The sequence below is a fragment of the Barbus barbus genome (assembly GCF_936440315.1).
Source record: "Barbus barbus genome assembly, chromosome: 28".
NCBI classification, from domain to species: domain Eukaryota; kingdom Metazoa; phylum Chordata; class Actinopteri; order Cypriniformes; family Cyprinidae; genus Barbus; species Barbus barbus.
Genome location: NC_136756.1, coordinates 14,156,938 through 14,174,857, shown reverse-complemented (window position 1 = coordinate 14,174,857; position 17,920 = coordinate 14,156,938). Strand labels below are relative to the sequence as shown.

The 17,920-nt window shown below is 35.7% G+C and overlaps 1 protein-coding gene across 1 annotated transcript in view; it reads left to right on the top strand.

Annotated features, from left to right (window-relative positions):
• hmcn2 (hemicentin 2) overlaps positions 1–17,920 on the top strand; it is an 81,950-nt gene that overhangs the window by 13,143 nt on the left and 50,887 nt on the right. The window contains exons 5-16 of the mRNA XM_079382709.1: positions 951–1,122; positions 1,267–1,373; positions 1,486–1,606; positions 1,894–2,157; positions 2,602–2,746; positions 3,701–3,822; positions 5,786–6,058; positions 6,706–6,847; positions 7,165–7,292; positions 10,311–10,424; positions 12,274–12,432; positions 13,874–14,068. Of these exons, the coding sequence (XP_079238835.1) occupies positions 951–1,122; positions 1,267–1,373; positions 1,486–1,606; positions 1,894–2,157; positions 2,602–2,746; positions 3,701–3,822; positions 5,786–6,058; positions 6,706–6,847; positions 7,165–7,292; positions 10,311–10,424; positions 12,274–12,432; positions 13,874–14,068 (1,942 nt within the window). The remainder of the gene's footprint in view (positions 1–950; positions 1,123–1,266; positions 1,374–1,485; positions 1,607–1,893; positions 2,158–2,601; positions 2,747–3,700; positions 3,823–5,785; positions 6,059–6,705; positions 6,848–7,164; positions 7,293–10,310; positions 10,425–12,273; positions 12,433–13,873; positions 14,069–17,920) is intronic.

Here is a 17,920-nt window from a genome sequence, read left to right as displayed (position 1 = left end):
TGCTTTTTTTTTGTTCATTTTGTGATTCATGAAAGTAAGTCAAGAAGGTTTGAAAGGTCATGAGTGTGAGGAAATGATGACAGAACATTCATTTTTGGGTGAACTATCCTTTTAAGCTGTTCATGTCTATATTTGAAGCTGCTTGTCTCATCTGGAATGGTTTCAAAATGACTAATGCATTACCTGTACTTTTTGCCATGTAGATATATAAATATCTGCTGTGATCTTCTCTGTGATCGTCCAGGATGAACAGCAGTCCTTTACTGTGTGTGCTGCTCTTTGAGAAATTAATAGCCTGTCGGTCCAGAAATAGTTTGCATTCTCTCTCTGACAGATGATCTGCTCTCATTTCCTCACTGTTTAATAAGGATCCGCTTGTGACATACCTCTATGAGACAGTGAACAGTCTACATCAGGTGGGGAACGTTGATCCTGGAGGGCCACTCTCCTGCAGAGTTTAGCTCCAACCCTGAAAAAACAAAAAATAACTGCACCCTGAAGACGTTGAATTAGCTGGTTCAGGCGTGTTTGATTAGGGTTGGAGCTAAATTCTGCAGGGACAACGTTCCCCACCCCTGGTCTACATGAACAGATGATGTCACTGGGATCCTACCTTGCCTGCAATTCTTGTCTTTGAATGGATTCATGTTGATCTGAGCTTCACCAGGCATATTCTCTTGAGTCTTTTGGTCATAGACTGTGTCTTGCGGTAAAACATAAAGGGATAGTTTACTAGAAATGAAGATCATCATTTACTCTCCCCATGTCATTCTGAAACTGTATGACTTTCTCTCTTCTGTAGAACACAAAATTAGATATTTAGGAGAATGTTTAAGCTGCTCTTTCCTTACAGTGTCCTTTCACAAATATTGTTCATTATTTTCTTGTTTGCACTATGAAACCTCATAATACTTTTGGAGAAGAGTTTGATAATTCATATGCTTGTTTAGGTTCTTAAATGGGTTGAGGAAACTGTCCAGGCTATGAAGGTCCACCTTCTCTCGTCTGACCATGAAACTGCCCAGGAGACTCAGTGGCAGGTGCCCTTTGACCCCAGTTTAAAAGAAGTCACTGTGTCATTGAGTGGTCCAGCACCACAAATTGAGCTCAGAGACCCTCTTGGTAGGCATATGCTTTTATATTAAACAGTTGTCCAGGAATTACTGCACTTTGAAATTTAGATGTCTGACTTTGATGTTCGACTTCCTTTCTTCAATATTCCGCAATTAATAAACCTTTTTAAAATCAATATCTAAATAATTATAGGTCGCGTAGTTGGAGAGAGACAGGGTCTGACAGAACTGCTTAACATCCCAAACTCAGCACGGGTGGTCAACCTGAAGAACCCTCGACCAGGACCATGGACATTAAAGGTACCACCTAGATGCTTTGAACAGCTTCTATCATCATCCTAGATAATAACTGTTAACTACAAATATTTCTGAAAAATGTCAGTGATTGAATCCTGCATTTTCTCTCGTCTAGGTGGGCTGTGGTGGGAGACACACACTTAGAGTAACAGGTGTGAGCAACCTGGACTTCAGGGCGGGTTTTTCTAGTATACCTGTCACAGAGTTCAACAGAACCAGAGAGAGACCTATTAAAGGTATTACTACATCGTCATGTGGCTACATAACTCTTTTTCTTTGATTATTGCTCCAGCGATAGCCTAAAAATATTTTCAAAAATATATTATTTAAATAATTAAAATAATAAAATTAATAATTGTTTTTATTGTTAAATAATGATTTAAAACAGTTCATATTTAATTTAATAATTGCTTCAGCCACATTTTGCTGGAAGAGGGCTATTACTCAATTAGTACCAGAAATTAATGCACATGACTTAACTGTATTGAGAATTAAAGATCTAACATATCCAGTTTTCCTCCAGGCGTTCCAGCTCACGTGATGCTGAAGTGTTCAGGTCTGAAGCCTCCTGGTCTGGTTACCAATATGGAGCTAGTATCTTTAGGGGGCCGCTCGTTGCGTACCATTCCTGTGCCTTTGCCTGATGATGGAGGCTCAGGAGGTATTTGGAGGATCCCAGAGTTTCGAACACCATCTCAGAGCTTCTTCCTCAAAGTGTCTGGAAAAGATGGAGATGGCTATAACTTTCAGAGACTGTCTAGTGTGTCATATACCAACATTATCCCAGGTAAGCTTCTTTCAACACTGTATAAATACTTAGTTTTGTTTTTTGTTTTGTTTTGTTTGTTTAGTTGCATTTAAAATCCATCTAACTCAGATTAACCTTTGAACTGTTTGAACACTGCATAAACACTTTTTGTTCTGTTTTTTTTTTTTTTTTTGCTTTGTTTTATTTAAACTTTGGACTGTTTGAATACTGTATAAATACTTTTTTGTTTTTAATTTCTGTTTCATTTTGTTTTGATTTGTTTAAATTTTGAACTGTTTGAACACTGTATAAATGCTTTTTATTTTTTGTTTTCAGTTTGAATGGGCTTGATGCTCTTAGATGTGTCAGGAGAGTGTTTTGTTTTTATGTTTGCATAAAAAACACTTGACATTGTTTATATTGTGTTGGGTAACCCAGCTGTGATGAACCAGTTTAACCTTTTGGCCTCCTCTCACCCTGCAGAGCCTCCACGGGTGAACATGCCCACTGTGGTAAGAGGCTTCTACATGCAGCCTGCTACGATTGACTGCTCTGTGGAGAGTGACCTGCCCTATAGACTGAGATTCACCAAAGGTGGAAGCACAATAGGAGAGGAAAGAACCTATGAGTGAGGCTTTCCTCAAATCTTACCTTTTTATATGGTCCTCTTTCTCTTCTCTTTCTGTTTCAGTTTCTTTTGTATCTCACACGTCACACAAATTCAATACAATTTGATTTGTCATTAGTTTTTTTAATGCATGTTTTTATACTTTGGGTACTATTCGATATTCTTGGTTATCAAAATATTAACCTAGGATGAAAAGTAGTTTGTTTTAAGCATATCAAATGTCTGTACCCCTCTTTTCAGACCATTTGTTTTAAAAGAAAGAAGTTTTCAGGCCCAATTTTGTACCATATTTGTAGAAAGTGGATTTTTTTTTTCTCCCACCTTCCTATTCTATATATTTCATTTTCTCTCTGTTTTGTCTTTCTGGCATATCTCCTTCTTCATATCTCTGTAAACCCAAACATGTACAAACACTTTTGCAGGCATTCTCTCCGGTGAAATGGCCCTAAGTAAACATAATGGAGCAGATGTTTAAGTGAACATCTGCTGGACAATTTCTTGCTCCGTTTAATACCGCTTGCTGACACGGGGCATTCATTTACAGTCGAAATTCAAACCTAACCCAAGAAGGATTTGTTAGCTTTCACTGACATATCAATCTTGGAATGAATATGAACAGCAAGAGTTGTGTGCACTGCACAAAAAGAACGTCATCATGAAAAATGAAAGAAAAGGTTGTTTTTTTTCTATGAAGGGCACTCTGTTTTGAATTACTTTTTGAACATGAAATAATGTTGACTTATACTGAAAGGTATTCTGTGCAAGCTAGTTGTTAGTGACATCAGACTGTCTTTTTCCTTTCACCTGCTGCCATCTCTGTGTGCTTGAATAATTTTGTATCATTTGTAATCTGTAACGCTATATTTTCAGTCAAATTCTTTCCGTTCTTGTTTGTGATTAAAGACTGCTCTTTTGGACTCATCACTTAAACCTGCAAATTTTTTGTAATTGAAGGTCTTCAGTTAAAGCATCATGGGAAATTCCCCATGCCTCAGGCAGTGATGAAGGAGCATATGAATGTGTGGCCCAGAGCACTGCAGGCATGGGACGAGCTCTCACGCAACTCACTGTCAGAGGTACTGCATGGATACACACATTTTACGTACTTGTTTCCATACTCAATACACACACATTTTCAGTTTTGGACGATTGTGCACCTCTAGTTTTTTGTAACTTTACGAGCACAGCATCTTTGCAGCACGGTCGCCACGCTGTAAAAAAAACCTTATTTTTATTTAATTATTTGTTTTCCAATAAAAATGTCTAAACATCTTTAAAACAAGAAAAATATGTTTCAGAATCAACGTATTATAAGATAAAACTTTGTTTATATATATATATATATATATATATATATATATATATATATATATATATATATATGTGTATGTGTGTGTGTGTGTGTGTGTGTGTGTGTGTGTGTGTGTGAGACCCTGGACCACAAAACCAGTCATAAGGGTAAATTTTCCAAAATTGAGATTTATATATCATCTGAAAGGTGAATAAATAATCTTTCCATTGATGTATGGTTTGTTAGGACTGGACAATATTTGGCTGAGATGCAACTATTTGAAAATCTGGAATCTGAGGGTGCAAAAAAATAAAAAAATTGAGAAAATCGGCTTTAAAGTTGTCCAAATGATGTTCTTAGCAATACATATTACTAATCAAAAAATTAAGTTTTGATATATTTACAGTAGGACATTTACAAAATATCTTCATGGAACATGATCTTTGCTTAATGTCCTAATGATTTTTGGCATAAAGGAAAAATCAATAATTGTGACCCATGCAATGAATAAAGCTAAATACAATACAATATAAAGCTAAACACAGTTGTTTTATATGTAATTTGATTTAAATGTTGTAATTAAAAAAGTAATGTAATTTTAATAAATAAATAAATAAAATGTGTTAACTTTCCTATATAACATTTTTAATATAAAATAAATAAGTAAACAAACAAATACATATATTTAAAATATTAAATGTGCTAAATAAATATTAAAAATAAAATTATGATTCTAAAATATATTACAGATAAGTTAACTACTAAATGTTAAATTAATATGAAATATTACGTTGTTAATAGAAAATAAAATATAATAAATAAATAAGTAAATGAATAAATGTAAAAATTAAATAACCTAAATATAGAATTATTATTCTAAAATACATTAAATAAATATATTGAATGTTAAATATATTACATAAATATGAAATATTAAGTTATTAATATAAAACAAACAAACAAATAAATAAATGCAAAAATTTAATAACTTAAATCTAGAATTATTATTCTAAAATATATTAAATAAATATATGTTAAATATTAAATATATTAAATAAATATGAAATAAGTTATTAATATAAAACAAATAAGTAAATAAATACATGTAAAAATTTAATAACTTAAATGTAAAATTAATATGATAAAATATATTAAATATATATGTTAAATATTAAACATATTAAACAAATATGAAATATTAAATCATAAAGTAATTGAAGTCGTTTGCAACCAGAGTAGATGTTAGAGTATATACTAGTGCATTTGTTGTTTTGTGCACTTTTTGTATATGATCAAGAAAAGCAATTTACATTGACCTTGGCAGGAAAAAAAATAAAACATAATGTTCACTAAAAACAAGTTTTTTTTTTTTCCCCTGGCTAAGCTAATGTGAAATTCAGTTAATGTAAAAATATTACTTGCTGGTTCAGCTAATATTTTCTGTTGTTGCGGAGAATAGTTCAGCATGGAACATATCAAGTATAAATGCCTCTTGAAATGTCGTGAACTGCACACACAATGTGCAGAGGGTCATGTGAAAATATAAACAAGGCTTCAGCTTGCTAAGGAGGGTGTAATCTCCAGAATTAAAGGAAACTCTAAATGAGAAAAGCTTTTTGCAATGGAATTGTAAGTCACAGCCAAAAGTCTTGTATTTGACTGCTATGACAACATTAAACCGAGAGATTTACTGCCTCACATACTGTAGTCTTTTTATAAGCATGTCATCATCATTTCTCTTAATGCAGAGCCCCCTCCCGTTCTGCATCCTCCCGTGAATGTGACGTCATTCCCGGGGACAGTGGCAGTGCTGTCCTGTCAGGTTCAAGGCTCTGTGCGGCACAACCTGACCTGGTATCGGACCGGCACTGCTTTATCATCCCGCTCAGGAAGGGTGAAAGTACTGGCCAATTCCTCTTTGGAGATCAGTTGGGTTCGCAGCCAGGATGCCGGACCCTACCAGTGCAGAGCCACAAACGCCCACGGAGAGAGCCAGGCTGTCGTATGGCTGGTGGTCCTAGGTATTCTGCAGCACCTGGTCAAACACTCAGCTCCTGCTGCCTCACGAGTCCTACCGCCATGTGTTTTCCATTAAAACCCTCCAAACCACAGCGCAGCTTCTACATAGCCAGCAAGATTGAGTTCTGCATGTTTCGAATAAGGAAGATTAATGTGATCTTACATTGGCGGGTCCTTTTGGAGACAAATAGCCAAACAAATTGATAAAGTGTGAGCATCTCACTGTGAGCATCTTTCAACATGTGCAGTTAAACTTCCACCATTATTATACTATTATAGCGTGTGGAGTTTTCATTATCCATCTTGCCATGCCTGCAGACTCAAAGGTTTTTTGCCAAGTAATGTGTAGGAATAGTTCACTAAAATTATTTACTCACCCTCATGTCATTCCAAATATGTGTGCTGTTATTTTTTCTGCTGTGCAAAAAACAAAAGCTAGATCTGTCTATCTATGAAATGTTACAGTGTAAAAAATATATATGTAAAGATTCTTTAACATTCTTCTTTTACGTTCCATGGGAAAAAAAACAACAGCGTATGGGTTTGGAACGACATGAGAGTGGGCAAATAAAGACAGACTGTTCATTTTAGGACAAACTGTCCCTGTAAGTATAGGATGATTCACAGTTTATTTCTGTTTCCTTTACAGAGGCCCCATCTGTGGTTGTCTCCCCTCAGACACAAAGCTTCTCCCTGGGTGCAGAGGTCCGCATCTCCTGTTCATCATCTGGTTCCCCTCCTCCAAAGGTTTTCTGGAGCCATGGCAACATCTTTCTGTCCAACCACCATCGGTAGTCGACCAGCTCCCCCACCCTTCTCTCACTATACATCTACACACATAATTTGAGATGGTTATTTTTATCTACTTTCCTAAAATGGATCATTTATACTTTATTTCTGTTCGAATAAACTGTCCGCAAACCATTAATAGTCTGAGATTTGGTCAAGACATCAGAATAAATCTGACATCGATGCTGTGATCATTTAGAAGTCAGTTTGATGGAAAGAAAACACTGTTCAGTTTGAAAAGCACTCAACACAATTGTCTCTGTAATATGATCATTACATCAGCAGTCTTAGGATAATATAACCCTGGCTGTGCTTTCAGAATGAGCATCTCTGAGTCTGGCACGCTGATGATCCGAGGAGCTGTCCCTGAGGATGCTGGGAACTATACGTGCCTGGCCACCAACGAGGCTGGCACTGCCTCTCAGTCTGTTAGCGTCAGTTATGCAGGTGGGAGCTGGAGTCAGTGGCTCTGTTGATGGAAATGCTTGTGCATAGTAAACCAGTCTTCTGTCATTTTGAGTTATAGATTGAATATATAACTGACAGTAACTTTTATAGTGACATGACAGCATGCATAAAAAATAAATGAGATTTCAGCTGCTGGCAGACCTCGCAAATGCAAAATAACAAAACGTTATATAGCTGCTTCTATAAAACTGTTTGGCACTCAAGTATTTCTGTTGGATTTTTTCAAGCCTTGGAATATTATAATTAAATCAATTGGCTTACTAAATTTATTAATATCATTTTTTAAATCTTTTTGAAAGAAGTCACCAAGACTGTATTTATTTGATCAAAAATACAGTGAAAACATAGTAATAGATTCTAAAATTAAATATATTCCTGTGATGGCATAGTTGAATTTTAAAATATAACAGTAATATTGTGAAATATTTTTACAATTTAAAATATTAAAATTCATTTTATTTTAATATCTATATATTTAATACTCAAATCATGTGTTGGCAAAGCTGAATTTTCAGCAGCTATTTCTCCAGTTTTCAGTGTCCCATGATCCTTCAGAAATCATTCTAATATGCTGACTTGCTGCCCAAGAAAAATGTCATGTTATTATTAATGTTAAAAATGCTTTCATTGCTTAATAGTTTTGTGATAAATATTTTTTTTCAGGATTTTTTTTTTTTGATCAATAAAAAGCATTCATTTGAAATAGAAATATCTTAAAACACTATAAAGGTCTTTACAGCCACTTTTTTAAATGAATGTATCCTTATTGAATAAAAATATGATTTTTTGTTAAAAGTAGTTTGATGGATGAACCAAGAGTAATATCAGTGTTTAACTCATTATTTTATTCCTCCCATATTATTCAAGTTTTAGGCCATTTTTAACAAAATGAGATGAAAAATATAAAATGACTGGATATCACTTAAAATTCACTATTATTATCATTATTATTGTTGTTGTTATTGGATTTTATATTTTTTTAGGTTTAATAATCAGTATTATTATATTACTGTGTTTTGTCTGTTAATAAGTAAAAATTAAATGTAAAAAAGTAAACAAACAAACAAAACATTCATTTCTATTTAAATAATATTTCAATAATTTGATTTGGCTTTAGACCAACTACATATTTTCAACTACATATCATGTCATGTGAAAACAATATAAGATACTACAATATTTATCATAGAATAATGCATACTGTTACACTTACTATTTTTAAGAAATAGTTGGCATTATACAGAACATACTGTGCACTTTCAGTAAGTAGTAAGCTAATATTTAATTCTGAACATAACCAGATATTTACAAAGGCAGATACAGTATTTCACAGAAGTGAGTACACCCCTCACATTTTTGTAAATATTATATTATATCTTTTCATGTGACAACACTGAAGAAATGACACTTTGCTACAATGTAAAGTCGTGAGTGTATAGCTTGTATAAAAGTGTAAATTTGCTGTCCCCTCAAAATAACTCAACACACAGCCATTAATGTCTAAACCGCTGGCCACAAAAGTGAGTACACCCCTAAGTGAAAATGTCCAAATTGGGCCCAAAGTGTCAATATTTTGTGTGGCCACCATTATTTAAGCACTGCCTTAACCCTCTTGGGCATGGAGTTCACCAGAGCTTCACAGGTTGCCACTGGAGTTCACTTCCACTCCTCCATGACGACATCACGGAGCTGGTGGATGTTAGAGACCTTGCGTTCCTCCACCTTCCGTTTGAGGATGTCCCACAGATGGGTTTAGGTGTGGAGGTCTCAATAGGGTTTAGGTCTGGAGACATGCTTGGCCAGTCCATCACCTTTACCCTCAGCTTCTTTAGCAAGGCAGTGGTCGCCTTGGAGGTGTGTTTGGGGTCGTTATCATGTTGGAATACTGCCCTGCGGCCCAGTCTCTGCTTCAGTATGTCACAGTACATGTTGGCATTCATGGTTCCCTCAATGAACTGTAGCTCCCCAGTGCCGGCAGCACTCATGCAGCCCCAGACCATGACACTCCCACCACCATGGTTGACAGTAGGCAAGACACACTTGTCTTTGTACTCCTCACCTGGTTGCCACCACATACGCTTGACACCATCTGAACCAAATGAGTTTATCTTGGTCTCGTCAGACCACAGGACATGGTTCCAGTAATCCATGTCCTTAGTCTGCTTGTCTTCAGAAAACTGTTTGCAGGCTCTCTTGTGCATCATCTTTAGAAGAGGCTTCCTTCTGGGACGACAGCCATGCAGACCAATTTGATGCAGTGTGCGGTATATGGTCTGATCACTAACAGGCTGACAGGCAGCAATGCTGGCAGCAATCATACATCTATTTCCCAAACACAACCTCTGGATATGACGCTGAGCATGTGCACTCAACTTCATTGGTCGACCATGGCGAGGCCTGTTCTGAGTGGAACCTGTCCTGTTAAACCGCTGTATGGTCTTGGTCACCGTGCTGCAGCTCAGTTTCAGGGTCTTGTCAATCTTCTTATAGCCTATGCCATCTTTATGTAGAGCAACAATTCTTTTTTTCAGATCCTCAGAGAGTTCTTTGCCATGAGGTGCCATGTTGAACTTCCAGTGACCAGCATGAGAGAGTGAGAGCGATAACACCAAATTTAACACACATGCTCCCCATTCACACCTGAGACCTTGTAACACTAACGAGTCACATGACACCGGAGAGAGAAAATGGCTAATTGGGCCCAATTTGGACATTTTAACTTAGGGGTGTACTCACTTTTGTGGCCAGTGGTTTAGACATTAATGGCTGTGTGTTGAGTTATTTTGAGGGGACAGCAAATTTACACTGTTATACAAGCTGTACACTCACTACTTTACATTGTAGCAAAGTGTCATTTCTTCAGTGTTGTCACATGAAAAGATATAATAAAATATTTACAAAAATGTGAGGGGTGTACTCACTTCTGTGAGATACTGTATTTACATGATTTTTAAACAATGCTAGTTTTAATTCCTTTCTCACTTGTTGTTTTCTCAGAGACTCCGAGCATCTCTGTGGCACAGCAGGTGGTGATGGTCGTTGCTGGTGAAGATGCCAGTCTCGAATGTCAGGCTTCTGGCACTCCTCCTCCATTGGTAAAATGGCAAAAAGGTAAATACTGTCCCTAAGCACAAGACACCTCATCTCTTTTTACAGTTTTTATTTGTTTTTTGAAAAAATTTTTTTTTAATTTTGGTATGTTGCAGCAGCCTGATACTACAATTGTTTAAATACATTTTTCATTCATAAATTCACTCTAAACTCTGTACCACATAATGACAAAATGAAAACAGAATTTTAGAAATGTCTGTAAATTTATTAAAAAGGAAAAAACTGAAATATCACATTTACATGTACAATGTAAATGTGATGTACATGTGCAACAACACTTGAAATTTAGCTCAGGTGCCTCCCATTTCTCTTGAGCATTGCTGGGATGTTTCTACACCTTGATTGGAGTCCACCTGTGGTAAATTAAATTGATTGGACATGATTTGGAAAGGCACCACTCTATAAAAGGCCTCACAGCTGACAATGCATATCAGAGCAAAAACCAAGCCGTGAGGTCAAAGGAACTGCTTGTAGAGCTCAGAGACAGGATTGAATCGAGACACAGAGCTGAAGGTTCCCAAGAGCACAGTGGCTTCCATAATTCTCAAATGGAAGAAGTTTGGCACAACCAGGACTCTACCAAGAGCTGGTCGCCCAGCCAAACTGAGCAATTAATGTAGAAGGGCCTTGTCTAGACTGGGGACCAAGAACCTGATGGTCACTCTAGTTGAGCTCCATGATCATATATGCAGATTGGAGAAACCTACAGAAGGACAAACATCACTGTAACACTCCTCTGATCTGGGCTTTATGAAACTCAATCCTCTCCTCGGTGAAGTCACATGAAAACACACATGGAATTTGCAAAACCGCATCTAAAGGACCCTCAGACTCTGAGAAACAAGATTATCTGGTCTGATGAACCTCAGTTCTAAGCATCATGTTTGAAGGAAACCAGCTCTGTTCATAATGTACTGCAGAGTACCATCCCAAAAGTAAAGTGTGCTGGTAGCAACCTCATGCTGTGGGGATGTTTTTCAGAGGCAGGGACTGGGAGACTGGTCAGGGTTGCGGGAAAGCTGAATGGAGAAAAGTACAAAGATATCCTCAATGAAAACCTGTTCCACAGTGCTCAGGACCTCCGACTGGGCAGAAGGTTCACCTTCCAACATAACAATGACCCCAAGCACACAGCCAAGGCAACACAGGAGTGCCTTAGGGACAACTCTGTGAATGTCCTAGAGTAGCCCAGCCAGAGCCCTGACTTGAACCCTATCGAACATCTCTGGACAGACCTGAAAATGGCTGTCCACTGACGATTCCCATCCAATCTGACCGAGCTTGAGAGGATTTGCAAGAAGAATGGCAGAAAATCCCCCAATGCAGGTGTGCAAAGCTTGTTGCGTCATACCCAAAAAGACTCAAGGCTGTAATTGCTGCCAAAGGTGCTTCAACTAAGTACTGAGTAAAGGTTCTGAATACTTATGTCAATGTGATATTTCAGTTTTTCTTTTTAATAAATTTACAGACATTTCTAAACTTCTGTTTTCACTTTGTCATTATGAGGTACAGAGTGTAGTTTGAGGAAAAAAATTAATTTAAACAATTGTAGTATCAGGCTGCAATATAACAAAATTGAAAAAAGTGAAGGAGGTCTGAATACTTTCTGAATGCACTTTATAATTTTAGTCAATGAAAATAAATGACAAAAATGTGTCTAACAGACCAAACTTCAACCAAATCAAATGTATAAAAAATGCATCAACATATGATAATATTTCTTCATGCTTTCGAGACTGTTATTAATTTTTCTGGATTTCAGAAACTGTTTATGATATTGCATTACTTATTGTGGGTTGTCACAGCAACAGTGTATGTTTTCTTTGATTCTTGCACCATCCGTCTTCAGGGGATCTGGATCTGGGAACAGTTCCATTTGCGGAGCAGAATGTCCATCGTGGATCGCTGCGGATCCGTGGGGTTCAGGAACTGGATTCTGGAGACTATACCTGTGTGGCCTCAAACGTTGCTGGGTCTGCCTCTGCTGTGGTCACACTACAGGTGGGAGGTGAGAACAAGACCTCAGCTGCATTACAAGCTGACACAATATAAATTTTACTGTACATTTTATACGGAACAGTTTCATTTCATGTGGGCTTTTATTTATTGAGCTCACTGTCGCAGTATTTCTATTGCTTTTCCAAAACTTTGAAGCATATGTAGTTCATAGCATGAATCAAAAACCTTGGACAGATCTGATTTTAAGCAGAACACGCCCATAAGCCCACGAGCTTCCAAACCACAAGTGGAAATGTTCTCCCCGCTTTGTTGCAGAGTGTGAAATTTGGAGAGCAAAATTTGGTTTTTGGGAATGTGTCTTTAATGGGGCTTTTAACAGCTCCTGACAGGATTGTCAGACTCCCAGTAGCTCATGGCCAGTTTACGAGCATGCTTGAATGATTCAAAACTGGATCATAACATTATATAGAACTTGCATTAAAAGCAATATGTGCCACTAGCATCACTAAGCGTAATTGCAGAAAAAATGTTCTAGTTCCAGAATGCTTCCTCTTTCTGCCATTGGTCAATCAAACAGGTGTTCTTGCATTCAAACTCACACCATTGGTTGAGAAAATATTTATCTGGTCATAATATGAAAATAAACTGAGCAGTGTGACTAAACCTTTTGAGAGAATCGGCTTACAGATGTCTTTGTTTAGTTAGTTGTTTCTGCATATTAAACTGGAATGGGAGAAAATATTTTTACATTGTAAAAAATGACACACTTTTCATCATAATTATTATCCTACATATAATGTGTGAGGGAAAAAGGAAAAATACGTTGAAAATAAATTTGAGTTTAATATTGGTTGTAAAGCTTATTTTATTTCCATCTATATATTTTCAACTTTGTTCTCAGATGTAATTCAGGAGTTTTCACACTTTTTTTAATGCCAGAGACCACAAAATACTATGATACCTTTGTGAGGGCCCCCCTTTCTAAAAAATAAAGACAGCTGTACATAAAGACCAATTTATACTGTGTGTAAAAAAACACTAAGCATGATGTTATTGACTTTGGCTTTGTTGGCTTTTGCAAAATATGTAGTTGGTCTAAAGCCAAATCAAATTATTGAAATATTATTTAAATAGAAATGAATGTTTTGTTTGTTTACTTTTTTTTTTACATTTCATTTTTACTTATTAACAGACAAAAACACAGTAATATAATAATACTGATTATTAAACCAAAAAAATTATAAAATCCAATAACAACAACAATAATAATGATAATAATAGTGAGGAGAGGAAACAGGTGAGTTTTCTCTAGAAAAATACAAATAAAAGCAATTATTAAAAATATTTAAATTGTAAAGGAGAGTTGAAGATTGATTATTTCTTTTTTATTATTTATTATCTATTCATTTATTTATTTATTTACATATGTTACAATACATTTTGTTCACTTTTTGCAAACCAAGTGTTTTTGTTTTTTGTTTTTTTTGCAGCTGCTCCAACGTTCTCCGAGTCTCCCATGGACATAACAGTCAGTGTGGGTGATAACATTACTCTACCATGCATTGCCCGTGGTTTCCCCACACCTTCTCTGACATGGAGACGCCAGGATGGACGTCCCATTTTTGGCAAGTCATCTGGCCATGTCAGCACCTCTCAACTGCCTTCCGGTGCCCTTCAGATCCAGAGTGAGTTTCTATATCTATCTTTGAATAGTTTAGGGATGGTCATCTGCTAGTACAATCCCTCCCAGATAATAAACGCGAGGATCTAACGCACATGGTTCAACCACAGGAGGGTAGTGAAGATTTTATTTTAGGTGTGGACATGCAGGGGAGAGTGTGAAACCAACTGCTGCGATAGAGGAAATAGAAGCAGTACAGCTGAGAGCTTCCTCTCACAGAGAGTGGGCTGAGAGGAGGTCTCCTCACCCCAGGCCCGCTCAGGGGTTGGGTGGGGTAAAAAGTCAAACCACAGACCTCTAGAGCCAACACTGGAGCTTCTGGCAGGACAGGGAGCTACATATGGACAAAGCAGAGCTCTAAATGTTTATAGGCTATAATGTTTTTATTGGACAGCCTCTATAGTATTAGCAGGGCACCAAACTGCGACTAAAATGGTCGCATTTGCGACCAAAAATATTAATTTGCGAGTGAAGTTTTTGCTAAGGTCGCCACTGGCGACTATATATAATTTGCATGAAAGGACTTTTTTCCCGATTGTTTTGCGTTCACATCTTTTGTTATGTTCACGTATTAAACTTACATAAGACGATGCGCATCAAAGTTTTACTGGAAAGAGTTTCAAACAGTCCTCGTCTCTGCCGCACACAGTCTGCTGAACGCAGTGAGAGAGACCTGAAAGGGCCTGTTTACACCTGGTCACTTCATGCATTTTCTCTGATCGGATATCTATATGATTTGTTAAAACGTTTCCCCATTTACACATAAATGTGTCTTCGCAAAACGGATATAAATCCGTTCTTCAATTCCCGCTTCATATGCAAATATAACGGAGTTCACGTCAATGAAAGCAATGGATAATTTTATTAATTAACAGCTAATTTCAATATCAAGAGAGCGCGCGGCATCAGCACTGGAAAGATAGGCTAGTCTCGCTACTTTTAATGAAGAAGATTGTGTGTTGAGCGTCTGCGACTTACTTTCAGGTTCATTCAGTTTGCGCGTCGCTTGCTGAAGAAATACTACGCGACTCATCCGCGGTGATGCTTGTTGCATTGCGCTGTCATATCTGACAATAACATGCCATATAGGACACTTTCGGTAATATAAACACCTGTACCCCGCGTCCACACGGTCCGTGTATGCGTCGGGATCGCGCGAGCGGAGAGTATCGCACTTAATGCGCAGGCGCGATCTCTTTAGCACCTCAGTTAAAGCAGCAAGTGAACCCATTATATATTTCGATTTACTACTATAGTATGAAATGAACATGATCAAAAGGTAGGCAATAAGAAAGCCTATAGTACAACTTACTGAAATGTTTTATGTAAAAACTCATTGTTTCAAACTGAGGAAATTTATAAAGCTTGTAAACATTGCATTGTAATACATTTACCACAGAATAACCACTCAGTGTCCATAAACTCATCAGTCAGCTAGAAAAATAACTATAAAGAGGAGCGTTTTGCTATATTTATGCGCTGTTGCATATTAATATTTTTACTTATTCTGTTGTACATGATTCAACTCCTCCTATAAAATTGCATTTTACTAATGAAGAAAAACAGACTGAATGTGTGAAAGACGTGAAAACATTTATAGGATGCACTGCACTCAGTTGCCAAGTGATGCTTATGGTCCATGATATTGGTACAGATTCTGTGTAACGAACAATTCTTTGTGACTGTATATTTCAAGTTGTAAAAGACATTTAATTCACACTTTAAGTGAACCTTAGTCCCCCGGTCGACCTGATCATCTACAAGATGGATTAAAATGCTGATAAAGCCTAGAAAAGATAAGACATAAACACATGACAAAATGATTGAAATGTTAAAATAGGGGGGAAAAATAAAATTATAATAATAAAATAAACCACTTTTATTCTGTGGCACCTAAAAAAATTATTTGGCGCCTAAGTTTTTCTTTTATAGGAGCCAATGGCTCCTTACTCGATTTTTTTGTCTGGAGCCCTGATTAGCATTGAACAGCTCATGTGGTATAATAATAATAATTTGGCAATTCACTTAAAATTATCAAGTAAATAATCATAAAAAAAAATGTTAAGGCAACGGGTTTCCTCAATTTTTTAAAGTTAAGTCAACTTATCACTTTTTACAGTGTGTGACACTGAAGACTGGAGTAATGATGCTGAAAATTCAACTTTGTCATCACTGAAATAATTTAAATTTTAAAATATATTAAAATAGAAAACAGTTATTTAAAATTTGAATAAATTTTTACAATGTTACCATTGCTATTGTATTTTTTATCAAATAAATGCAGCCTTGGTGAGCATTAGAGACATTCAAAAACAGCAAAAAGTCTTAAGTATTCCAGACTTTGGGCCAGCAGTGTATGTGTGAAAATTTGAGATCATTCCTACTCGCATAGCACTGCATGTACATATAAAACTCCATACTTGCACAATTGTGCACATGTGACACTGATTTATACTATTTAAATCTATTTCAACAGCTACTAATGTGATTGCAAATGACTATTGTATGAATTTCACACATGCACAACATTCATAACAACAGCTTCATTGTTTTAAATCAGATGAACAGTTGCATATAAAGTAGTGACTGCATAATGCTCTCAAACAAGAATGAATAACCGCTGATGAAGTCAGAACTGTCATCACAATGGAATTAATAGCTGGACTGTAAATACAAAGAAAATCAGCTTTGCAATAAATTCATTTGTCTTCCAAAAGCGCCAACAGTGCCAATAATCGAATGCGTTTTCAACAAATTTAAAACTTTAATGGTTAACTATTTAGATTTGTAACAAACCTGCAGATGTGTGTCATTAAAAAGCATTCATCATAAAAGATGGCTTTAGATCCAAGATTTTTTTAATTTTTTTTATTTAATTTTTTTTATATCAAAGCATGAGGTAGAAAACTGTGGAGAAACAGTTTCATAAATTGGGAATGCACTGATATTAAAATTCTGCCTTAAACAATAAGGTCATATTTATTTTCAGGTAATTTCATATGCTAAAGATTACAGTTAAGTGTTAGTGTTATTGAGCTGTTAAATGTAATAATTTATTAACACCATTACATGTAATCTTCAGAATGTCTCAGATTCAGCTTAGTTTATGATTTATTTATTTTTTATGAAATTAAATTGTATATGATTTATTTTAATGTGAAATGGTTAATTCCATTTAAATGAGTGTTAGATGATGACAAAGGTAATGTTAATGTAAAAATAGGAAAAAAATGCAATAATTAAAATTTTCAGAAATTGTAATATTAAGTATATAATCTATTAATATATCTATATCTATATAATATATAATATCAAGAAATATTATATATAATAAAAATGTTTACAATTTATGATTGAATTTATTATTTTTTAATCACTGATTTATTATTGTTAATAACATTAATTTGTTATCAGTACAGCATTTATTTGGAAATGAGCATACATAATTAAATATCCAATACTGGCTGCTATATATGTCCAATATCTCTAATATCTGATTATAACTGATATAATACTTGTATATCTGCTATAAATTAGCAACTTTATCTATATTACTATATGACATCTAAAATAACAGACTTTAGAAAAATATTGTAGGTTATTATTGGTTTGTATCACAGAACATTCAGTCAGGAATGTGACTAGTTTAGCATGTTGTTTTTATCCTGACTTTGATACAAAGGTCAAGATGACACTTGAAATAAAGCCGTTACCAAAAACAAAAACACACAAACACATCCATATGTGAGCTAATTAGCGACCACACATCTGTTTCACATTATTAACAGCAAACTATAATTAAGCTTTATGGTTTGTTAATGACTAAAGTATGAAATGACATGTTTATAAGTTGAAT